The following is an 18,141-nucleotide window of genomic DNA, read 5'->3' as shown; positions in this document are numbered from 1 at the left end:
AGGACTGCATACGACCGAGGCACACAGGGCCAACACCCGGCATCATGGTGTGGGGAGCGATCTCCTACACTGGCCGTACACCACTGGTGATCGTCGAGGGGACACTGAATAGTGCACGGTACATCCAAACCGTCATCGAACCCATCGTTCTACCATTCCTAGACCGGCAAGGGAACTTGCTGTTCCAACAGGACAATGCACGTCCGCATGTATTCCGTGCCACCCAACGTGCTCTAGAAGGTGTAAGTCAACTACCCTGGCCAGCAAGATCTCCGGATCTGTCCCCCATTGAGCATGTTTGGGACTGGATGAAGCGTCGTCTCACGCGGTCTGCACGTCCAGCACGAACGCTGGTCCAACTGAGGCGCCAGGTGGAAAAGGCATGGCAAGCCGTTCCACAGGACTACATCCAGCATCTCTACGATCGTATCCCTGGGAGAATAGCAGCCTGCATTGCTGCGAAAGGTGGATATACACTGTACTAGTGCCGACATTGTGCATGCTCTGTTGCCTGTGTCTATGTGCCTGTGGTTCTGTCAGTGTGATCATGTGATGTATCTGACCCCAGGAATGTGTCAATAAAGTTTCCCCTTCCTGGGACAATGAATTCACGGTGTTCTTATTTCAATTTCCAGGAGTGTAGATCCTGCAAGAACGGGACCAACGACGACTGAAGAGAATCAGCGTGACAGAAATGCAACCCTTCCGCAGATTGCTGCAGATTTCAATGCTGGGGAATCGACAAGTGTCTGCGTGCGAACCATTCAACGAAACATTACCGATATGGGCTCTCGGAGCTGGAAGCCCACTCTTGTATCCTTGATGACTGCACGAGACAAAGCTTTACGCCTTGCCTGGGCCGTCAACGCTGACATTGGACTGTTGATGACTGGAAACATGTTGCCTGGTCGGACGAGTCTCGTTTCAAATTGTATCGAGCGGATGGACGTGTATGGGTATCGTGGCAACCTCATGAATCCATGGAACCTGCATGTCAGCAGGTGACTGATGAAGCTGGTGGAGTTCTGAAATACTGTGGGGCGTGGGCAGTTGGAGTGATATGAGACCCCTGATACATATAGATACGACTGTGACAGGTGACACGTACGTAAGTATCCTGTCTGATCACGTGCATCCATTCATTTCTTGATGCAATAATTTACCAACAGTCATATGCATTGTAGAAATTTATTTTATGAACATAAGAAATTCATAAAATAAATTTCTACAGTACATACGGCTGTTGGCAAATTATTGAATCGAGAACTATATGCCAGCCGTTGTCCCATGGTCCATAATGTATCAACAAAGATGCATCCATTCATGTCCATTGTGCATTCCGACGGACATGGGCAGTTCCAGCAGCACAATGCGACACGCCACACGTCCAGAATTGCTACGGAGTGGCTCCAGGTTCTGAGTTTAAACACTTCCGCTGGCCGCCAAACTCCCCAGACATGAACATTATTGAATATTCAGAACAGCTCTCCACCCCTTTGTACTCTTACGGATTTATGGACAGTCCTTCAGGATTCATGGTGTCATTTCTCTCCAGCACTACTTCAGGCATTAGTCGAGTCCATGCCACGTCGTGTTGCGGCACTTATACGTGCTCGCGGGGCCCTACACGATATTCTTTGGCTATTCAGTATATGTTTGTACTAAAATTAATTTTTAATCAAATTTTCGCTTGACATTTTCACTCTGCAGCGGAGTGTGCGCTGATACGAAACTTCCTGGCGGATTAAAACTGTGTGCCGGACCGAGACTCGAACTCGGGACCATTGCCGTTCGCGGGCAAGTGCTTTACCAACTGAGCTACCCAAGCACGATTCATGCCCCGTCCTCGCACCTTTACTTCTGCCAGTACCTCGTCTCCTACCTTCCAAACTTAACAGAAGCTCTCCTGCGAACCTTGCAGAGGTAGAGGACTTGCCCGCGTAAGGCAAAGGTCCCGAGTTCGAGTCTCGGTCCGGCACACAGTTTTAAACTGGGAGGAGGTTTCAAATTTTCGCTTACTTGAAGTTTTTTTTCCTCCGTTCCTCCCGATTATTTGAACTTCTGTTATTACGAACTCTCGGTAATTTGAATTTTTTCCCCGTCCCTCGAGTTTCAAAATATCGAGAGTGGATGTTGGATGTAGTTGCTTTGAGATGATAAGATTAGCTCAAGATAGAATAAGTTGGAAGTGGTTGGGAGATTGAGCAGTGGAGGAAGTGTGTGTGTGCGTGTGTGCCGGAGTGACTGACCTGCAGCTCGAGCGCGGGGTCCTGGATGGCCTGCGCGATGTTGTGGGCGCGCTGGAAGGAGTCGAGCGCCTTGCAGAAGCCGGCCAGCTCGAGGTAGACGGAGCCGACGGTGAGGTGGACGTGGCCCGCCGTGCGGCACTGGTCGCACTCGTTGTACAGCGAGTGGCGCGCGTAGGCCAGCGCCCGCTCCAGCGCGCCCAGGCGCTCGTGCGCGCGCGCCAGGTTGAGGTACGCCTCGGCCCGCAGGTTGGGCGAGTCCGCCTCCTCCGCCAGCGTCAGCTGCCGCTGCGCCCACTCCACGCTCTCCCTGCACAGCCGCGGCCGCACCACTACTCACCGTCCGCCACCCGCTAACGTGCTGCTGCTGCTGCTGCTGCTGCAGCTGATGATGATGTTTGGTTTGTGGGGCGCTCAACTGCAAGGTCATCAGCCCCGTATCCCAATTTTTTGACAGTCCAATTTTTTACACAGTCCAATCTAGCCACCGTCACGAATGATGATGATGATGGTGAAATGATGAGAACAAATCAAACACCCAGTCGCCGGGCATGTGATGCTGCTGCTGCTGCTGCTACTGCTGATAATGATGTTTGATTTGTGGGGCGCTGAACTGCGAGGTCACCAGCACCCGTATCCCAATTTTTTCACTGTCCAATTTTTAACATAGTCCAGTCTAGCCACCATCACGAATAATGATGATGATGAAATGATGTGGACAATACAAACACCCAGTCGCCGGGTGGAGAAAATCCCAACCCGGTCGGGAATCAAACCCGGGACCACGTGATATAGAGGCAGCAACGCTAGCCTCCAGACTGCGAGCTGCGGACGCCTGGTAATGTGGATGCACTTTTCGTGGGACGCTCTCAAACACTTTCCCTGTACAGTGCTAGAATCATCAACACCAGTGGCATACTTGTCTTTGTAATACAAGCAATCTTTCTACAGCAGGTGTATTCACGGTTGACAGCGAACAACCCTCCAACACCAGTACTGTACTTGCGATTCATCTATGCGCTTCTAACACAGATTTTTTCTGGACTGGTTCAAATAAGTCTCGTGCGGTTAGGAAAATAGTACCCGTGGCTCCCGGATCCCAGTCCCTCTGGGGTGCAGGAAATAAGCTCCTATTATCAGGGAAGAACCCATTCCTTCCGATCAAAGCTGTTAGTAACATACAAAGTTCTACGAGGGTTGCCCAGAAGGTAATGCACCACACTTTTCCAAAAATTAATAATTAATTGAAACCCTCACCTGCCGACAGGTTTTGTTGATATACCTCGATGGGGACAGCCGAAAAATTTGTGCCCCGACTGGGACTCGAACCCGGGATCTCCTGCTTACATGGCAGACGCTCTATCCATCTTTTTTTTAATCTCATTTTGTCCTCTATTATTCGTTGAATTTGTTCGGGGCGGACGTCCGATTACACCCATTTAAGTTCTTTGTTGATCCGTTCACTCAGTTTTTTTTTTTATTACAGAGGGTAGCTAACCCTCCGACCGAGCACTCTGAGCTACCGTGCCGGCCATCCATCTGAGCCACCGAGTCGCACAGTTTCAGCTGTCCCCATCGAGGTATATCAACAACACCTGTCGGCATCTGAGGATTTCAATTAATTATCATTTATTCTAGAGAAGCTGCACCGTCATAAGTCGTATCTGTTCTTTCGAGAACAGCTACTATCTATCCAGCCACTGATCTTCGCCTGTGCGAATGCGCACAGGTTGCCCGAACTCTTACAGGAGTCGTCATCTTAGTGTGCGCGAGTAATGAGTGGATGGGCAAATATCTATTAGATACATTACGTATGTAGATTGTGGACATTTGGGAATGTGGGTATCACGGGAAGCGTGCAAGGGATAAGTCCCTGCAGTCGCGCTATTCATGTGTGTCCTCGGTAGCTCAGATGGATTGAGGGTTTCATTTAATTATCATTGCCGGCACGGTAGCTCAGCGTGTTCGGTCAGAGGGTTAGCTGCCATCCGTAATAAAAAACTGAGTTAATCGATCAGCAACGAACTTAAAACGGATGTCTTACGACGTCCGCCCCGAGAAGATGCAGCGAACAAAATCAGACTAAAAAAAAAAAAAAAGATGGGTAGAGCGTCTGCCATGTAAGCAGGAGATCCCGGGTTCGAGTCCCGGTCGGGGCACACATTTTTTGCTGCCCCCATCGAGGTATATTAACAACACCTGTCGGCAGTTGAGGGTTTCATTTAATTATCATTTATTCTAGAGAAGCTGCACGGTCATCAATGGTATCTGTTCTTTCGAGAACAGTTACTATCTTCATGCATTTCCAACAATTCTTTATTGAACATAATGAGAATTACACACATCAAATAATGCTTTTTATTTACACCCTATTTTTCTACGTAAACTCCATCCCGTTCTATGACCATCCTCCAGTGGGAAAGAAGAGCGTGTATGCCCTGCCGGTACCAATCCTTGTCCTGGTGCCGGAGTCACTGCTTCACTGTGTGAATCACCTCCTCATCGTCCTCAAAATGTCTTCGACGAATGACATCTTTTAATGGCCCAAACAAGTGGAAATCCGAGGGGGCTAGGTCAAGTGTGTCAGGTGTGACAGCCGTGGATGGTCTCCCCGACCACTGAAAATCGTGGAGCTTCGCAGAACCGCTTTCTGATGACCTCATCCGTACCCACCGACTAACTGCACGTCTGATGATAATGTTTGGTTTGTAGGGCGCTCAACTGCACGGTCATCAACGCCCGTACAAAGTTCCAATTTTTACACAGGCCAATTTTTACACAATCCAGTCTAGCCACTGTCACGAGTGATGACGATGATGAAAACACAAACACCCAGTCCCCAGACATAGAAAATCTCGAACAAGGCCCGGAATCGAACTCCGTGATCCGGATGCAGCAACGCTAGCCACTTGACTACGAGCTGCGCACTAACTAACCGTACTTCCGTTGGCTGCAGATGCTCCATGTGAATATTCCCCACAGTTTCTTTCACTGCAGTAAGAAACTCAATGACGGCGCGTTGCTTGTAACGTACATCACCTACAGACGCTATTTTGAAACTGTCCCACAGCTACGCTATCTGTCGGAAGTGAAGAAAATTGGTGCGCTCACTCAGGAGACATCAAATAATACAAACGTAGCGTTTCGCATTCGTAGTATTGTTTACGGCTCAGAAAAAAATGCGATGTATTACTTTCAGGGCAACCCTCGTAATAGATGCTGTACAAATTTTTCTTTCATATGTAATACGGCGAACCGACTCTGATGATCCTGCTGCAGCCTAAGCCTTTCCTGGTTTATGGGACACATATTTCCTACTAAACTAATATCCAGGTTTCAGCTATGGGACGCCTATATCTCAAATTTGTGTATTGCTAGCATGTAGTGGGATGCTTTTGGAATTTGGAGAAAAATACTGCCGACTGTGGAATGGATACATAGAAGGCTGTGAACGATCAAAGTGGGCCGCATCTACGAGCTGCATTCAAGTTCTAAGGCCTCCGATTTTTTTTTTCTAATTAACTACTCACCCGAAATCGATGAAACTGGCGTTACTTCTCGACGTAATCGTCCTGCAGACGTACACATTTTTCACAACGCTGACGCCATGATTCCATGGCAGCGGCGAAGGATTCTTTAGGAGTCTGTTTTGACCACTGGAAAATCTCTGAGGCAATAGCAGCATGGCTGGTGAATGTGCGGCCACGGAGAGTGTCTTTCATTGTTGGAAAAAGCCAAAAGTCACTAGGAGCCAGGTCAGGTGAGTAGGGAGCACGAGGAATCACTTCAAAGTTGTTATCACGAAGAAACTGTTGCGTAACGTTAGCTCGATGTGCGGGTGCGTTGTCTTGGTGAAACAGCACACGCGCAGCCCTTCCCAGACGTTTTTGTTGCAGTGCAGGAAGGAATTTGTTCTTCAAAACATTTTCGTAGGATGCACCTGTTACCATAGTGCCCTTTGGAACGCAATGGGTAAGGATTACGCCCTCGCTGTCCCAGAGCATGGACACCATCATTTTTTCAGCACTGGCGGTTACCCGAAATTTTTTTGGTGGCGGTGAATCTGTGTGCTTCCATTGAGCTGACTGGTGCTTTGTTTCTGGATTGAAAAATGGCATCCACGTCTCAGCCATTGTCACAACCGACGAAAAGAAAGTCCCATTCATGCCGTCGTTGCACGTCAACATTGCTTGGCAACATGCCACATGGGCAGCCATGTGGTCGTTCGTCAGCATTTGTGGCATGCTCCTGGATGACACTTTTCGCATTTTCAGGTCGTCATGCAGGACTGTGTGCACATAACCCACAGAAATGCAAACTCTGGAGGCGATCTGTTCAACAGTCATTCGGCGATCCCCCAAAACAATTCTCTCCACTTTCTCGATCATGTCGTCAGTCCGGCTTGTGCGAGCCCGAGGTTGTTTCGGTTTGTTGTCACACGATGTTCTGCCTTCATTAAACTGTCGCACCCACGAACGCACTTTCGACACATCCATAACTCCATCACCATATGTCTCCTTCAACTGTCGATGAATTTCAATTGCTTTCACACCACGCAAATTCAGAAAACGAATGATTGCACGCTGTTCAAGTAAGGAAAACGTCGCCATTTTAAGTACTTGAAACAGTTCTCATTCTCGCCGCTGGCGGTAAAATTCCATCTGCCGTACGGTGCTGCCATCTCTGGGACGTATTGACAATGAACGCGGCCTCATTTTAAAAGAATGCGCATGTTTCTATCTCTTTCCAGTCCGGAGAAAAAAAGTCGGAGGCCTTAGAACTTGAATGCACCTCGTATTTATAAGTGGCACAGTGTGCCTGTTTCAAGAAAATGAAATCAAATCACCATCTTTTCCGATCCAAGAATGTCTCAATTAACTAAACGTGTTACCTTTTAAATCATAGATAATGTTTTGATACGTTACTACACACCACAGTAATTCTGCCGGCTTGTACATAATTTGTATGTAGTGGGACGTACATGCCACTGAAAACTTCATATAGAGTAGGAAATATTGCTGTTTGGTATGTCAAGGCCATCCTCAGAGGGGAGAGAAGGAACAGAAACGCAATGTCTCCTGCGCACTTGTTTTTGACCCCATCCATGTAAGGTGATGATGTAGCCTAGCAGCACTCTAGTCGTCTCTAATGCGCATGTTCGTAACTGCTCTCTGCCATAGGCCAGCGGCTGCTGCTCACCTGTACTTGCCCCAGTCCATGTAGGCCTGGTAGAGGTAGCCGAGCAGCGTGAACTTGTCGTCCCTTCTGCGCATGCGCTTGAGCGCGCTCCGCCACTTGCGAACAGCCGCCTGCTGCTTGTGCTGATTGTACAACCGCAGTCCCTGCTCCACCTGTAAAAAGAGTCGTCACATGTATTCTACGAGCTGCTTTTGCACACACTTCTTCAAGAACCAAATACTGGTCCGCCCTGTCAGATGGCAAGTACTTGCCAAGTCGAGTGTCAAACGGAAATATGCGTGCGGCCTGTTGACAAATGTTTTTGCCTATGATGATCACAAATGATATGTAAGAACAATGTTGTAAAAGAAACATAACTTGTGCTTTACTGAAACTGAGCACTGAAATATAATAGCACGAAACGTATAAAACTTGTAAAATTTCTATAAGGACTTGGCAGTAGCTTTACAGCGACAATATTAGTGATTGCTAGATTGTCAAACTAGACTTCTACTTTCTTATCGAGCAGGATTTGCCGTACACTTTAATACCAGCTATATGGCTCTGCCATATATTTCAATTGATCGTCTAGTGGAGGACTTGGTAGTAGGTGACGATACATCATTGATTAATATTCATAAGTAAAAATTCTTAGATGTTAAAGCAATTGAGCTGTGTTTCAATCATACACCAAGAAAAAAATAGTTTTGGGACCCAAGCATTTGTTTTCGATGGACGCCGAAAACCACTAAACTAAAGACAATCCTAGTTTCGATTCAATTGCCAAAACTAAGAGGTCTTCAGTGTATTGGGCCATTATTGAAATAAATTAAAAATAACTTCAATTCTAAATCAAAAATTTGGTAATAATTTTTTAAGAATGTCCCTCTATTTCACACTGTAGAACTATCTGTTTCTCAAGCAGTACGCAGTATTTGAGCGTTGCACCATTTTTGTGATTGCAAATAATAAAGTAGAATTAAAAGTTCTAATTAGACTAGGAAATATTACAGCTGTGAACGTAAGTTTTTGAGCACTTCAACGTAAAGGCATTATCATTTGCAACTTTATTAAAAGTAATTACAGTAGCAACGTGATATATACAGTCAAAGTTCATTAGTAGTAACATTATTATCGTTGTTCACGTCCAGTAGTTACGTGATCTGAGATCAGATGCGGATATAGAATGCGTACGGACGTGCTACCACTAATTAGCTTTGCACTGATGACTGTCCATCAGATTTGAGTTCCTCTTTAAAGTTGATTTGTACTCTGGAGCAAACAATTTTTCTTTATCTAAACACTTTCATTCGTTTTATCTCAGCTCACGATCAGCAACTCTACTCCCAAATTAATTCATAAAAACTTCGTATCAAAATTTTTGGGCTTGAGTGTACAGTCATTGACATACTTGACGAGAAGCTCTACAAGGGCAAACTCGCTCGTTCCCAAGAATCCTTTGGTGCCCATGACCTTGCGACTTGTCATCCGTCTATGTGTGGCCTGGAACGAATGTGCATTATAGTTCCATCGACATCTTCTTGGTTATACACTCCTGGAAATTGAAATAAGAACACCGTGAATTCATTGTCCCAAGAAGGGGAAACTTTATTGACACATTCCTGGGGTCAGATACATCACATGACCACACTGACAGAACCACAGGCACATAGACACAGGCAACAGAGCATGCACAATGTCGGCACTAGTACAGTGTATATCCACCTTTCGCAGCAATGCAGGCTGCTATTCTCCCATGGAGACGATCGTAGAGATGCTGGATGTAGTCCTGTGGAACGGCTTGCCATGCCATTTCCACCTGGCGCCTCAGTTGGACCAGCGTTCGTGCTGGACGTGCAGACCGCGTGAGACGACGCTTCATCCAGTCCCAAACATGCTCAATGGGGGACAGATCCGGAGATCTTGCTGGCCAGGATAGTTGACTTACACCTTCTAGAGCACGTTGGGTGGCACGGGATACATGCGGACGTGCATTGTCCTGTTGGAACAGCAAGTTCCCTTGCCGGTCTAGGAATGGTAGAACGATGGGTTCGATGACGGTTTGGATGTACCGTGCACTATTCAGTGTCCCCTCGACGATCACCAGTGGTGTACGGCCAGTGTAGGAGATCTCTCCCCACACCATGATGCCGGGTGTTCGTCCTGTGTGCCTCGGTCGTATGCACTCCTGATTGTGGCGCTCACCTGCACGGCGCCAAACACGCATACGACCATCATTGGCACCAAGGCAGAAGCGACTCTCATCGCTGAAGACGACACGTCTCCATTCGTCCCTCCATTCACGCCTGTCGCGACACCACTGGAGGCGGGCTGCACGATGTTGGGGCGTGAGCGGAAGACGGCCTAACGGTGTGCGGGACCGTAGCCCAGCTTCATGGAGACGGTTGCGAATGGTCCTCGCCGATACCCCAGGAGCAACAGTGTCCCTAATTTGCTGGGAAGTGGCGGTGCGGTCCCCTACGGCACTGCGTAGGATCCTACGGTCTTGGCGTGCATCCGTGCGTCGCTGCGGTCCGGTCCCAGGTCGACGGGCACGTGCACCTTCCGCCGACCACTGGCGACAACATCGATGTACTGTGGAGACCTCACGCCCCACGTGTTGAGCAATTCGGCGGTACGTCCACCCGGCCTCCCGCATGCCCACTATACGCCCTCGCTCAAAGTCCGTCAACTGCACATACGCTTCACGTCCACGCTGTCGCGGCATGCTACCAGTGTTAAAGACTGCGATGGAGCTCCGTATGCCACGGCAAACTGGCTGACACTGACGGCGGCGGTGCACAAATGCTGCGCAGCTAGCGCCATTCGACGGCCAACACCGCGGTTCCTGGTGTGTCCGCTGTGCCGTGCGTGTGATCATTGCTTGTACAGCCCTCTCGCAGTGTCCGGAGCAAGTAAGGTGGGTCTGACACACCGGTGTCAATGTGTTCTTTTTTCCATTTCCAGGAGTGTATGTCAGGAGAGGCCACAATCCGGTGCAGTAGGTTCCAGTTTTATACAAAGTTCAGTAATAATTAAGGGGCAGCGGCGTCACACAAAGGTTTGTGCTTTAAACGAATAATTCCGTTGATTGAAAGACTGTAGTTCTCAATAATAGTGGTGGTACGAAACGCAATAATAATCAAAGTCCGACAGCATCGAAGCGTGTCTAAACTAAATGTTCGATCGACAAAAATGTTGAAGTCCTACCTGTGCGAACCTGCTAATTTTATACACAAGTCGCCCAGCAACAACTGGACAAGTCTAGGAATTTCGAATCAGTTAGAGAGAGCCTCCCAGACAAAAAGTTCGCAACTGCAGCTGACTGAATTCTGCAAGTCACGTCTATGGCTGAAATCTGTCGTATGACCACCGAAAGGAGTTAAAGTATCGACGCTTGAAACTTGGCGAAATTTTCTGTGTACGGCAACGGCAGAAGTGCAGAATTTTCTATGTGATAGAAATCAACAAAAATTGTCTATCATGGAAACGTACTGCCACGCACCTCTCACACTTTTACACAAACTAGCAGAACACGTAACCAGCCGATGAGGGAAAGTCAAGCACTTCTACACACGGTCCTTATTTGCGGTCGATAACTCCACATCAGTAAAAGGGATGAACGATGTCTAGCTCAAAACACATAAACTGAAATAATTCTTAAAATCGACCGCATACAGAAAACAAAGTATCAGCTTCTTTATGACTGAATTTGGCACTCGTCAACACCAAACACGACGTACTTTATTTAACTGGTTCTGAAGTAACCATTGTTTCCAGTAGTTTCTTGTATGTATCTTCTCAACCACTGCTCCTATCATTACATGTGTGGCAACCACTTTAACATCGCTTCATATGCTGGCGTTTATCTGAATCTTTTTTGTCGTATTGTTTATGATTTGTAAAGGGAAACTTAATTTCTTGATTTGAAGTACCTGTAACACCGCCAAAAACACATAAATATACGTTATAGTATGACTGTACAGTATCACTACCTAGGCCGCTGCATTTGCGTACCTGGGGCATGTGTAATTAGCACTGCTTAATTTTATTAATGAACAGTAATTAAGCATGACTGGCAGCTTAACCATAATTGTTAAGCGAATTTCCATAGCATCATTAAGTAGCATTAGCTCAGCTGGATCCGACAGTCTCTCTGAATATAGCATGTTACTTATTTTGTTGTTGTGGTCTTCAGTCCTGAGACTTGTTTCATGCAGCTCTCCATGCTACTCTATCCTGTGCAAGCTTCTTCATCTCCCAGTACCTACTGCAACCTACATCCTTCTGAATCTGCTTAGTGTATTCATCTCTTGGTCTCACACTACGATTTCTACCCTCCACGCTACCCTCCAATACTAAATTGGTGATCCCTTGATGCCTCAGAACATGTCATACCAACCGATCCCTTCTTCTAGTCAAGTTGTGCCACAAACTCCTCTTCTCCCCAATTCTATTCAATACCTCCTCATTAGTTAAGTGATCTACCCATCTAATCTTCAGCATTCTTCTGTAGCACCATATTTCGTAAGCTTCTATTCTCTTCTTGTCCAAACTATTTATCGTCTACGTTTCACTTCCACACATGGCTACACTCCATACAAATACTCTCAGAAACGACTTCCTGACACTTAAATCTAAACTCGATGTTAACAAATTTCTCTTCTTCAGAAATGCTTTCCTTGCCATTGCCAGTCTACATTTTATATCCTCTCTACTTCGACCATCATCAGTTATTTTGCTCTCCAAATAGCAGTACTCCTTTACTACTTTAAGTGTCTCATTTCCTAATCTAATTCCCTCAGCATCATCCGACTTAAATCGACTACATTCCATTATCCTCGTTTTGATTTTGTTCATGTTCATCTTATATTCTCCTTTCAAGACACTGTCCATTCCGTTCAGCTGTTCTTGGAGGTCTTTTACTGTCTCTGACAGAATTACAATGTCATCGGCGAACCTCAAAGTTTTTATTTCTTCTCCATGCATTGTAATTCCTAGTCCGAATTTTTCTTTTGTGTCCTTTACTGCTTGCTCAGTATACAGATTGAATTACATCGGGGAGAGGCTACAGCCCTGTCTCACTCCCTTCTCAACCACTGCTTCCCTTTCATGTCCCTCGACTCTTATAACTGCCATCTGGTTTCTGTACAAATTGTAAATAGCGTTTCGCTCCCTGTATTGTACCCCTGACACCTTCAGAATTTGAAAGAGAGTATTCCAATCAACATTGTCAAAAGCTTTCTCTAAGTCTACAAATGCTGGAAACGTAGGTTTGCCTTTCCTTCCTCTTTCTACTAAGATAAGTCGTAGGGTCAGTATTGCCTTACGTGTTTCAATATTTCTACGGAATCCAAACTGATCTTCTCCGAGGTCGGCTTCGACCAGTTTTTCCATTCGTCTGTAAAGAAATCGCGTTAGTATTTTGCAGCTGTGACTTATTAAACTGATAGTTCGGTAATTTTCACATCTGTCAACACCTGCTTTCTTTGGTATTGGAATTATTATATTCTTCTTGAAGTCTGAGGGCATTTCGCCTGTCTCATACATCTTGCTCACCAAATGGTAGAGTTTTGTCAGGACAGGCTCTCCCACGGCCGTCAGTAGTTCTAATGAAATGTTGTCAACCCCTAGTGAGATAAGCCTCTACATCCTTACATTTGTCCTCTAGCCATCCCTGCTTAGCCACTTCCTGTCTATCTCATTTTTGAGACGTTTGTATTTCTTTTTGCCTGCTTCATTTACTGCATTTTTATATTTTTTCCTTTCATCAATTAAATTCAATATCTCTCCTGTTACCCAAGGATTTCTACTAGCCCTCGTCTTTTTACCTACGTGATCCTCTGCTGCCTTCACTACTTCATCCCTCAAAGCTACCCATTCTTCTTCTACTGTATTTCTTTCCCCCATTCCTGTCAATTGTTCCCTTATGCTCTCCCTGAAACTCTGTACAACCTCTGGTTTAGTCAGTTTATCCAGGTCCCATCTCCTTAAATTGCCAGCTTTTTGCAGTGTCTGGAGTTTTAATCTACACTTCATAACCAATAGATTGTTGTCAGAGTCCACATCTGCCCCTACAAATGTCTTAAAATTTAAAACCTGGATGCTAAGGCTCTGTCTTACTATTATATAATCTATCTGATACGTTCTAGTATCTCCAGGCTTCTTCCATGTATACAACCTTCTTTTATGATTCTTGAACCAAGTGTTAGCTATGATTAAGTTATGCTCTGTGCAAAATTCTACCAGGCGGCTTCCTCTTTCATTTCTTTCCCCCAATCCATATTCACCTACTACATTTCCTTCTCTCCCTTTTTCTACTATTGAATTCCAGTCACCCATGACTATTAAATTTTCGTCCCCCTTCACTGTGTGGATAATTTCTTTGATCTCATCATACATTTCATCAATTTCTTCATCATCTGCAGAGCTACTGTAGTAGGCGTGGGCTCCGTGTCTATCTTGGCCACAATAATGCGTTCATTGTGCTGTTTGTAGTAGCTTACCCGCACTCCTATTTTTTTATTCATTATTAAACCTACTCCTGCTTTACCCCTATTTGATTTTGTTTTTATAACCCTTTATTCACTTGACCAAAAGTCTTGTTCCTCCTGCCACCGAACTTCACTAATTCCCACTATATCTAACTTTAACCCATCCATTTCCCTTTTGAAATTTTCTAACCTACCTGCCCGATTAAGGGATCTGACATTCCACGCTCCAATCCGTAGAACGCCAGTTTTCTTTCTCCTGATAACGATATCCTCTTGAGTAGTCCCCGCCCAGAGATCCGAATGGGGGACTATTTTACCTCCGGAATATTTTACCGAAGTGGATGCCATCATCATTTAACCATACAGTAAAGCTGCATGCCCTCGGGAAAAAATTACGGCTGTAATATCCCCTTGCTTTCAGCCGTTCGCAGTACCAGCACAGCAAGGCCGTTATGGTTAGTGTTACAAGGCCAGATCAGTCAATCATTCAGACTATTGCCCCTGCAACTACTGAAAAGGCTGCTGCCCCTCTTCAGGAACCACACGTTTGTCTGGCCTCTCAACAGATACCCCTCCGTTGTGGTTGCACCTACGGTACGGCCATCTGTATCGCTGAGGCACGCAAGCCTCCCCACCAGCGGCAAGGTCCATGGTTCAGGGGGGGAGGTTACTTATTTTAGGCGCTGTTATTTTTAATGATTGTACTGAATTTACTGCTCTATAAAAACTGTAACAAATTATCCGTGGTGCGGTACTGCCAATTCATCTCATTTCATGTGATTCGGCTTGAAATACTGTGTCTAGTAGTGGTTTTACGTGTTGCATGACTGTAGAGGTGGGTCCACAAAACTGATGACAGTACACTATCTGATCAAAATACTCCGGCATATTTTAGTGGATATTAATATGGGATGCGTCCAACCTTCGACTCTATGACGACTTGATCTCTGCTGTGGACACTTTCAGTGGGCTGTCTGAATGTCTGTGGAGGAATGCCACCACATTCTTCTTCAAGAGCCGAAATCTGAGAAGGTTGGACGCATGGCTTTGAAACGAATTCGACGTTCTAACTCATCCCAAGTGTGTTCCATTGGAATCAGGTCGGGACCCTGTTTGGTGAAATGGCGTGTTAGAGTAAACGTCGTTAAGTGCGAAGCCGTTCTGTTCATTAGAAGACCGAAACTACTGCGCAAACATCAACACTGCAACTCAATAACACTACACGCACGCCCAATACGTTTCCGTGAGAAGGTCAGATACCTCGGAAACTACCCTGGGGGTGGGGGGGGGGGTGGGGGGGGGAGAGACCACATTCAACACGTGACCAACAAAGCAAACGCGAGGCTCAGACAACTTTATCCTATGCTTAACAGGCGTAGCACTGCGCCGTCTGCAGCTCATACAGAAGAAAGTAATCAGAATCATAAGCGATGCTCCGCGTTACACACGCACCGCGGATCTTCACCGGGAATTTCGGCTACATACCCTCTTGCAGGTATTGCAAAAACTCTCCACACGAGTGTACAGAAACACGAAATACTCGCATAACCTGTTTATTCTTTCTCCTTTCTCTGGTGAACTACGACCACAACAATAGATGGAAACATAATAGTCGAAAGACATTATTAGCAAGGAACTAAACATCTATGGTCCATATCACGCTAACAGAACAGTACTGGCGATTTCCTGCAACAAAGCTCTACTGGCAATCCCAGATGCTCGACCCGCCGAAAAACAGGCAACAGCAGGGAAGCCGTACTGTACACAACACGCAAACCAGCCACACACGACCCCTACATTGTTAGCTGATCTAGGGCCGATCCCCCACGAATGTATGACGACCTCGGACTGTTACAGGCACGCAGCCGCTGCAGAAGGCCCAGGAGAATTCACAGAAGCCCAGCTGCAGCTCCCGGACTGACTCATCTACAACGAGCACCCACAGCGACAAAGGTAACGATGCACGACACCTCGCAGTAACATAATCTCACCTTGCATGCACTGTCGCAGCTAGCAAGCCGCTACTGCCCCTACTGTCGCAGAGGTTTCTTTCCCTTGGCGCTTGCCTTGCCACTTTTTTCCTCTCTGCTCTTACACACCGTTCCCCTTCGCTCGCTTTCGTCCACTTTCCGTCTCCTGATGAACCATGTCAATGAGTCATCCTACCCAGACGCATGGACAACATCACAGCCCGCGTCCTGTGACTCCTGATTCGAAAACTAACGTGTTATACAGAGGTGACAGTAGAACTTTTGGTTTGGTCACCACGTCTTTGTGGGCTGGAGCGGCCCCATCCTTCTCTAAAAAAGGTCGGGACACTTCGCAGATCGAACCATTTCAGGACTGCTGAATCCACAATCCATTGTCTCACAGGTACTGCTTTATGGCAGAGTGCATTGTCACGCTGAAGCAAGAAATCTTAGTCTCCCAACCGATGCTCTACTTTACGCAGTATACTGTGCTGTAAAAAGTGATCACTACCTCCCATATTTAACGCTCACTTAAGCGCAATAAGGAGAGCAGACTCTAAGCACGAAAAGCACCCCCATACTTCTGTAACCCTTGTCACCAGTTCTGTAAATCCTCGTCGCTACTGCTGTGGAGACGGAGTTGCCACTGTTACAGCAGGCCGAGTTTGTGAGTTCGTGAAAAGGCTTCTGGTGCAATACACTGCTAAGAGAATTTCTCCATGCCACTATTACACAGCTATGCCACAGGGTCGGTTAACAGGTTAGGAGAACGAAGGTTCTACAACACTCCAGCAAATCAGTAAGAAAGTCACACAAATGATTTAAAAGGTTTGTATGGTATTGTATTGTATGTTAACCTGGGACCTAGGAACGACAGAGAGGCTCCGTCCCCACCGCAGCCGCAGTGGTCCACAACCCCACGACGACTACCGCAGTCCACTTCACCCCTCCGCCGCCCCACACCGAACCCAGGGTTATTGTGCGGTTCGGACCGCGGTGGACCGCCCAGGGAACATCTCACACCAGACGAGTGTAACCCCTACGTTTGCGTGGTAGAGTAATGGTGGTGTACGCGTACGTGGAGAACTTGTTTGCGCAGCAATCGCCGACATAGTGTAGCTGAGGCGAAATAAGGGGAACCAGCCCGCATTCGCCGAGGCAGATGGAAAACCGCCTAAAAACCATCCACAGACTGGCCGGTTCACCGGACCTCGACCAAAATCCGGCGGGCGGATTCGTGCCAGGTTTACTTATCTTTGTGACTAGTTGAATACTGTAGTCTGTAGTTTGTATTATAACGCAAAAAAGGGCCCTCAATGCTAGGTGCAAACAATCGTAGGTAAACTTCACAGGACGTAGCAAATGCAATATGCAACAACTATCTGGTGACTTCTAAATTACGACGTTTTCTGTCTAAGTCAGTCCTGGACGATGATCTATAACCAAATGGGCGAGAGCTGCTATTCTGTCTTCCGAGTAGGCTTCTCACCGTTGTCGTCCGGTCGTTGGCGGATTGTACTCGGCCGGCAGTTGGCCGAGGGTAAGTCGATATCTTCATCCTCAACGACGCCCATGACACTGCTGGAACTCGCGCAAGTGGCGAGTCTCAATGGCAGTGGCACCAGCTCGCATCTTTGCGCCTGTGGTGCTTTTGCCCTGACTGTGTCTTGTTCGGACGAAACAGCACATATCGTAACGCTACCTCCTCCGTATTTCGCTGTAGGCACCACACATGACGGTACGTAACCTTCCCCAGGCAGTCGCCAAACCCCAAACCCAAACCGCCCCTCCGACTGACACAGAGTACAGCGTGATTCACCACTTCAGATCACTTGTTTCCAGTAAGCCACCGTCCATTGACGTTCCTCTTGGCACCACCTCAAGTGCAAGGAATGTGTGCTCTTATGAGGAACTGGTCGGCCATCGCACCCTATGCTTTTTACGTCCCTACGAGTAGTGACTGAGCCAAAAAGACTGCTGGCAGCACTTCGGAACTCACGACTGATCCTTTCTGCTGATTACATGCAATTTTTTACCATCACCCTACGCAATATTCGTCGGTTCACGTTCGTCAGTGCAAGTGTACCTGGCCTTTGTTGAGCTGTGATTTGTTGCTTTGCGTTTCCACGTGACAGCCACATTACTACAGCCGACTTGGCAGCCTTAGAAGGACTGAAATTTGCCTGATTGATTTGTTACTCCAGTGACTAGCCCATTTCGAATTCACTTCGCTGTTATGATCGAGCCATTGCT

General features: G+C 46.8%; 1 protein-coding gene across 1 annotated transcript in view; it reads right to left on the bottom strand.

Moving 5' to 3' along the window:
- The window catches only part of LOC126204052 (43 kDa receptor-associated protein of the synapse homolog), a 208,349-nt gene that overhangs the window by 84,689 nt on the left and 105,519 nt on the right, over positions 1-18,141 (bottom strand). Inside the window, exons 3-4 of the mRNA XM_049938475.1 lie at positions 7,446-7,597; positions 2,250-2,556 (exon numbers count right to left, since the gene is read on the bottom strand). Of these exons, the coding sequence (XP_049794432.1) occupies positions 2,250-2,556; positions 7,446-7,597 (459 nt within the window). The remainder of the gene's footprint in view (positions 1-2,249; positions 2,557-7,445; positions 7,598-18,141) is intronic.

This window comes from Schistocerca nitens, chromosome 9 (assembly GCF_023898315.1).
Source record: "Schistocerca nitens isolate TAMUIC-IGC-003100 chromosome 9, iqSchNite1.1, whole genome shotgun sequence".
NCBI classification, from domain to species: domain Eukaryota; kingdom Metazoa; phylum Arthropoda; class Insecta; order Orthoptera; family Acrididae; genus Schistocerca; species Schistocerca nitens.
This window is presented reverse-complemented; position numbering and strand designations above follow the sequence as displayed.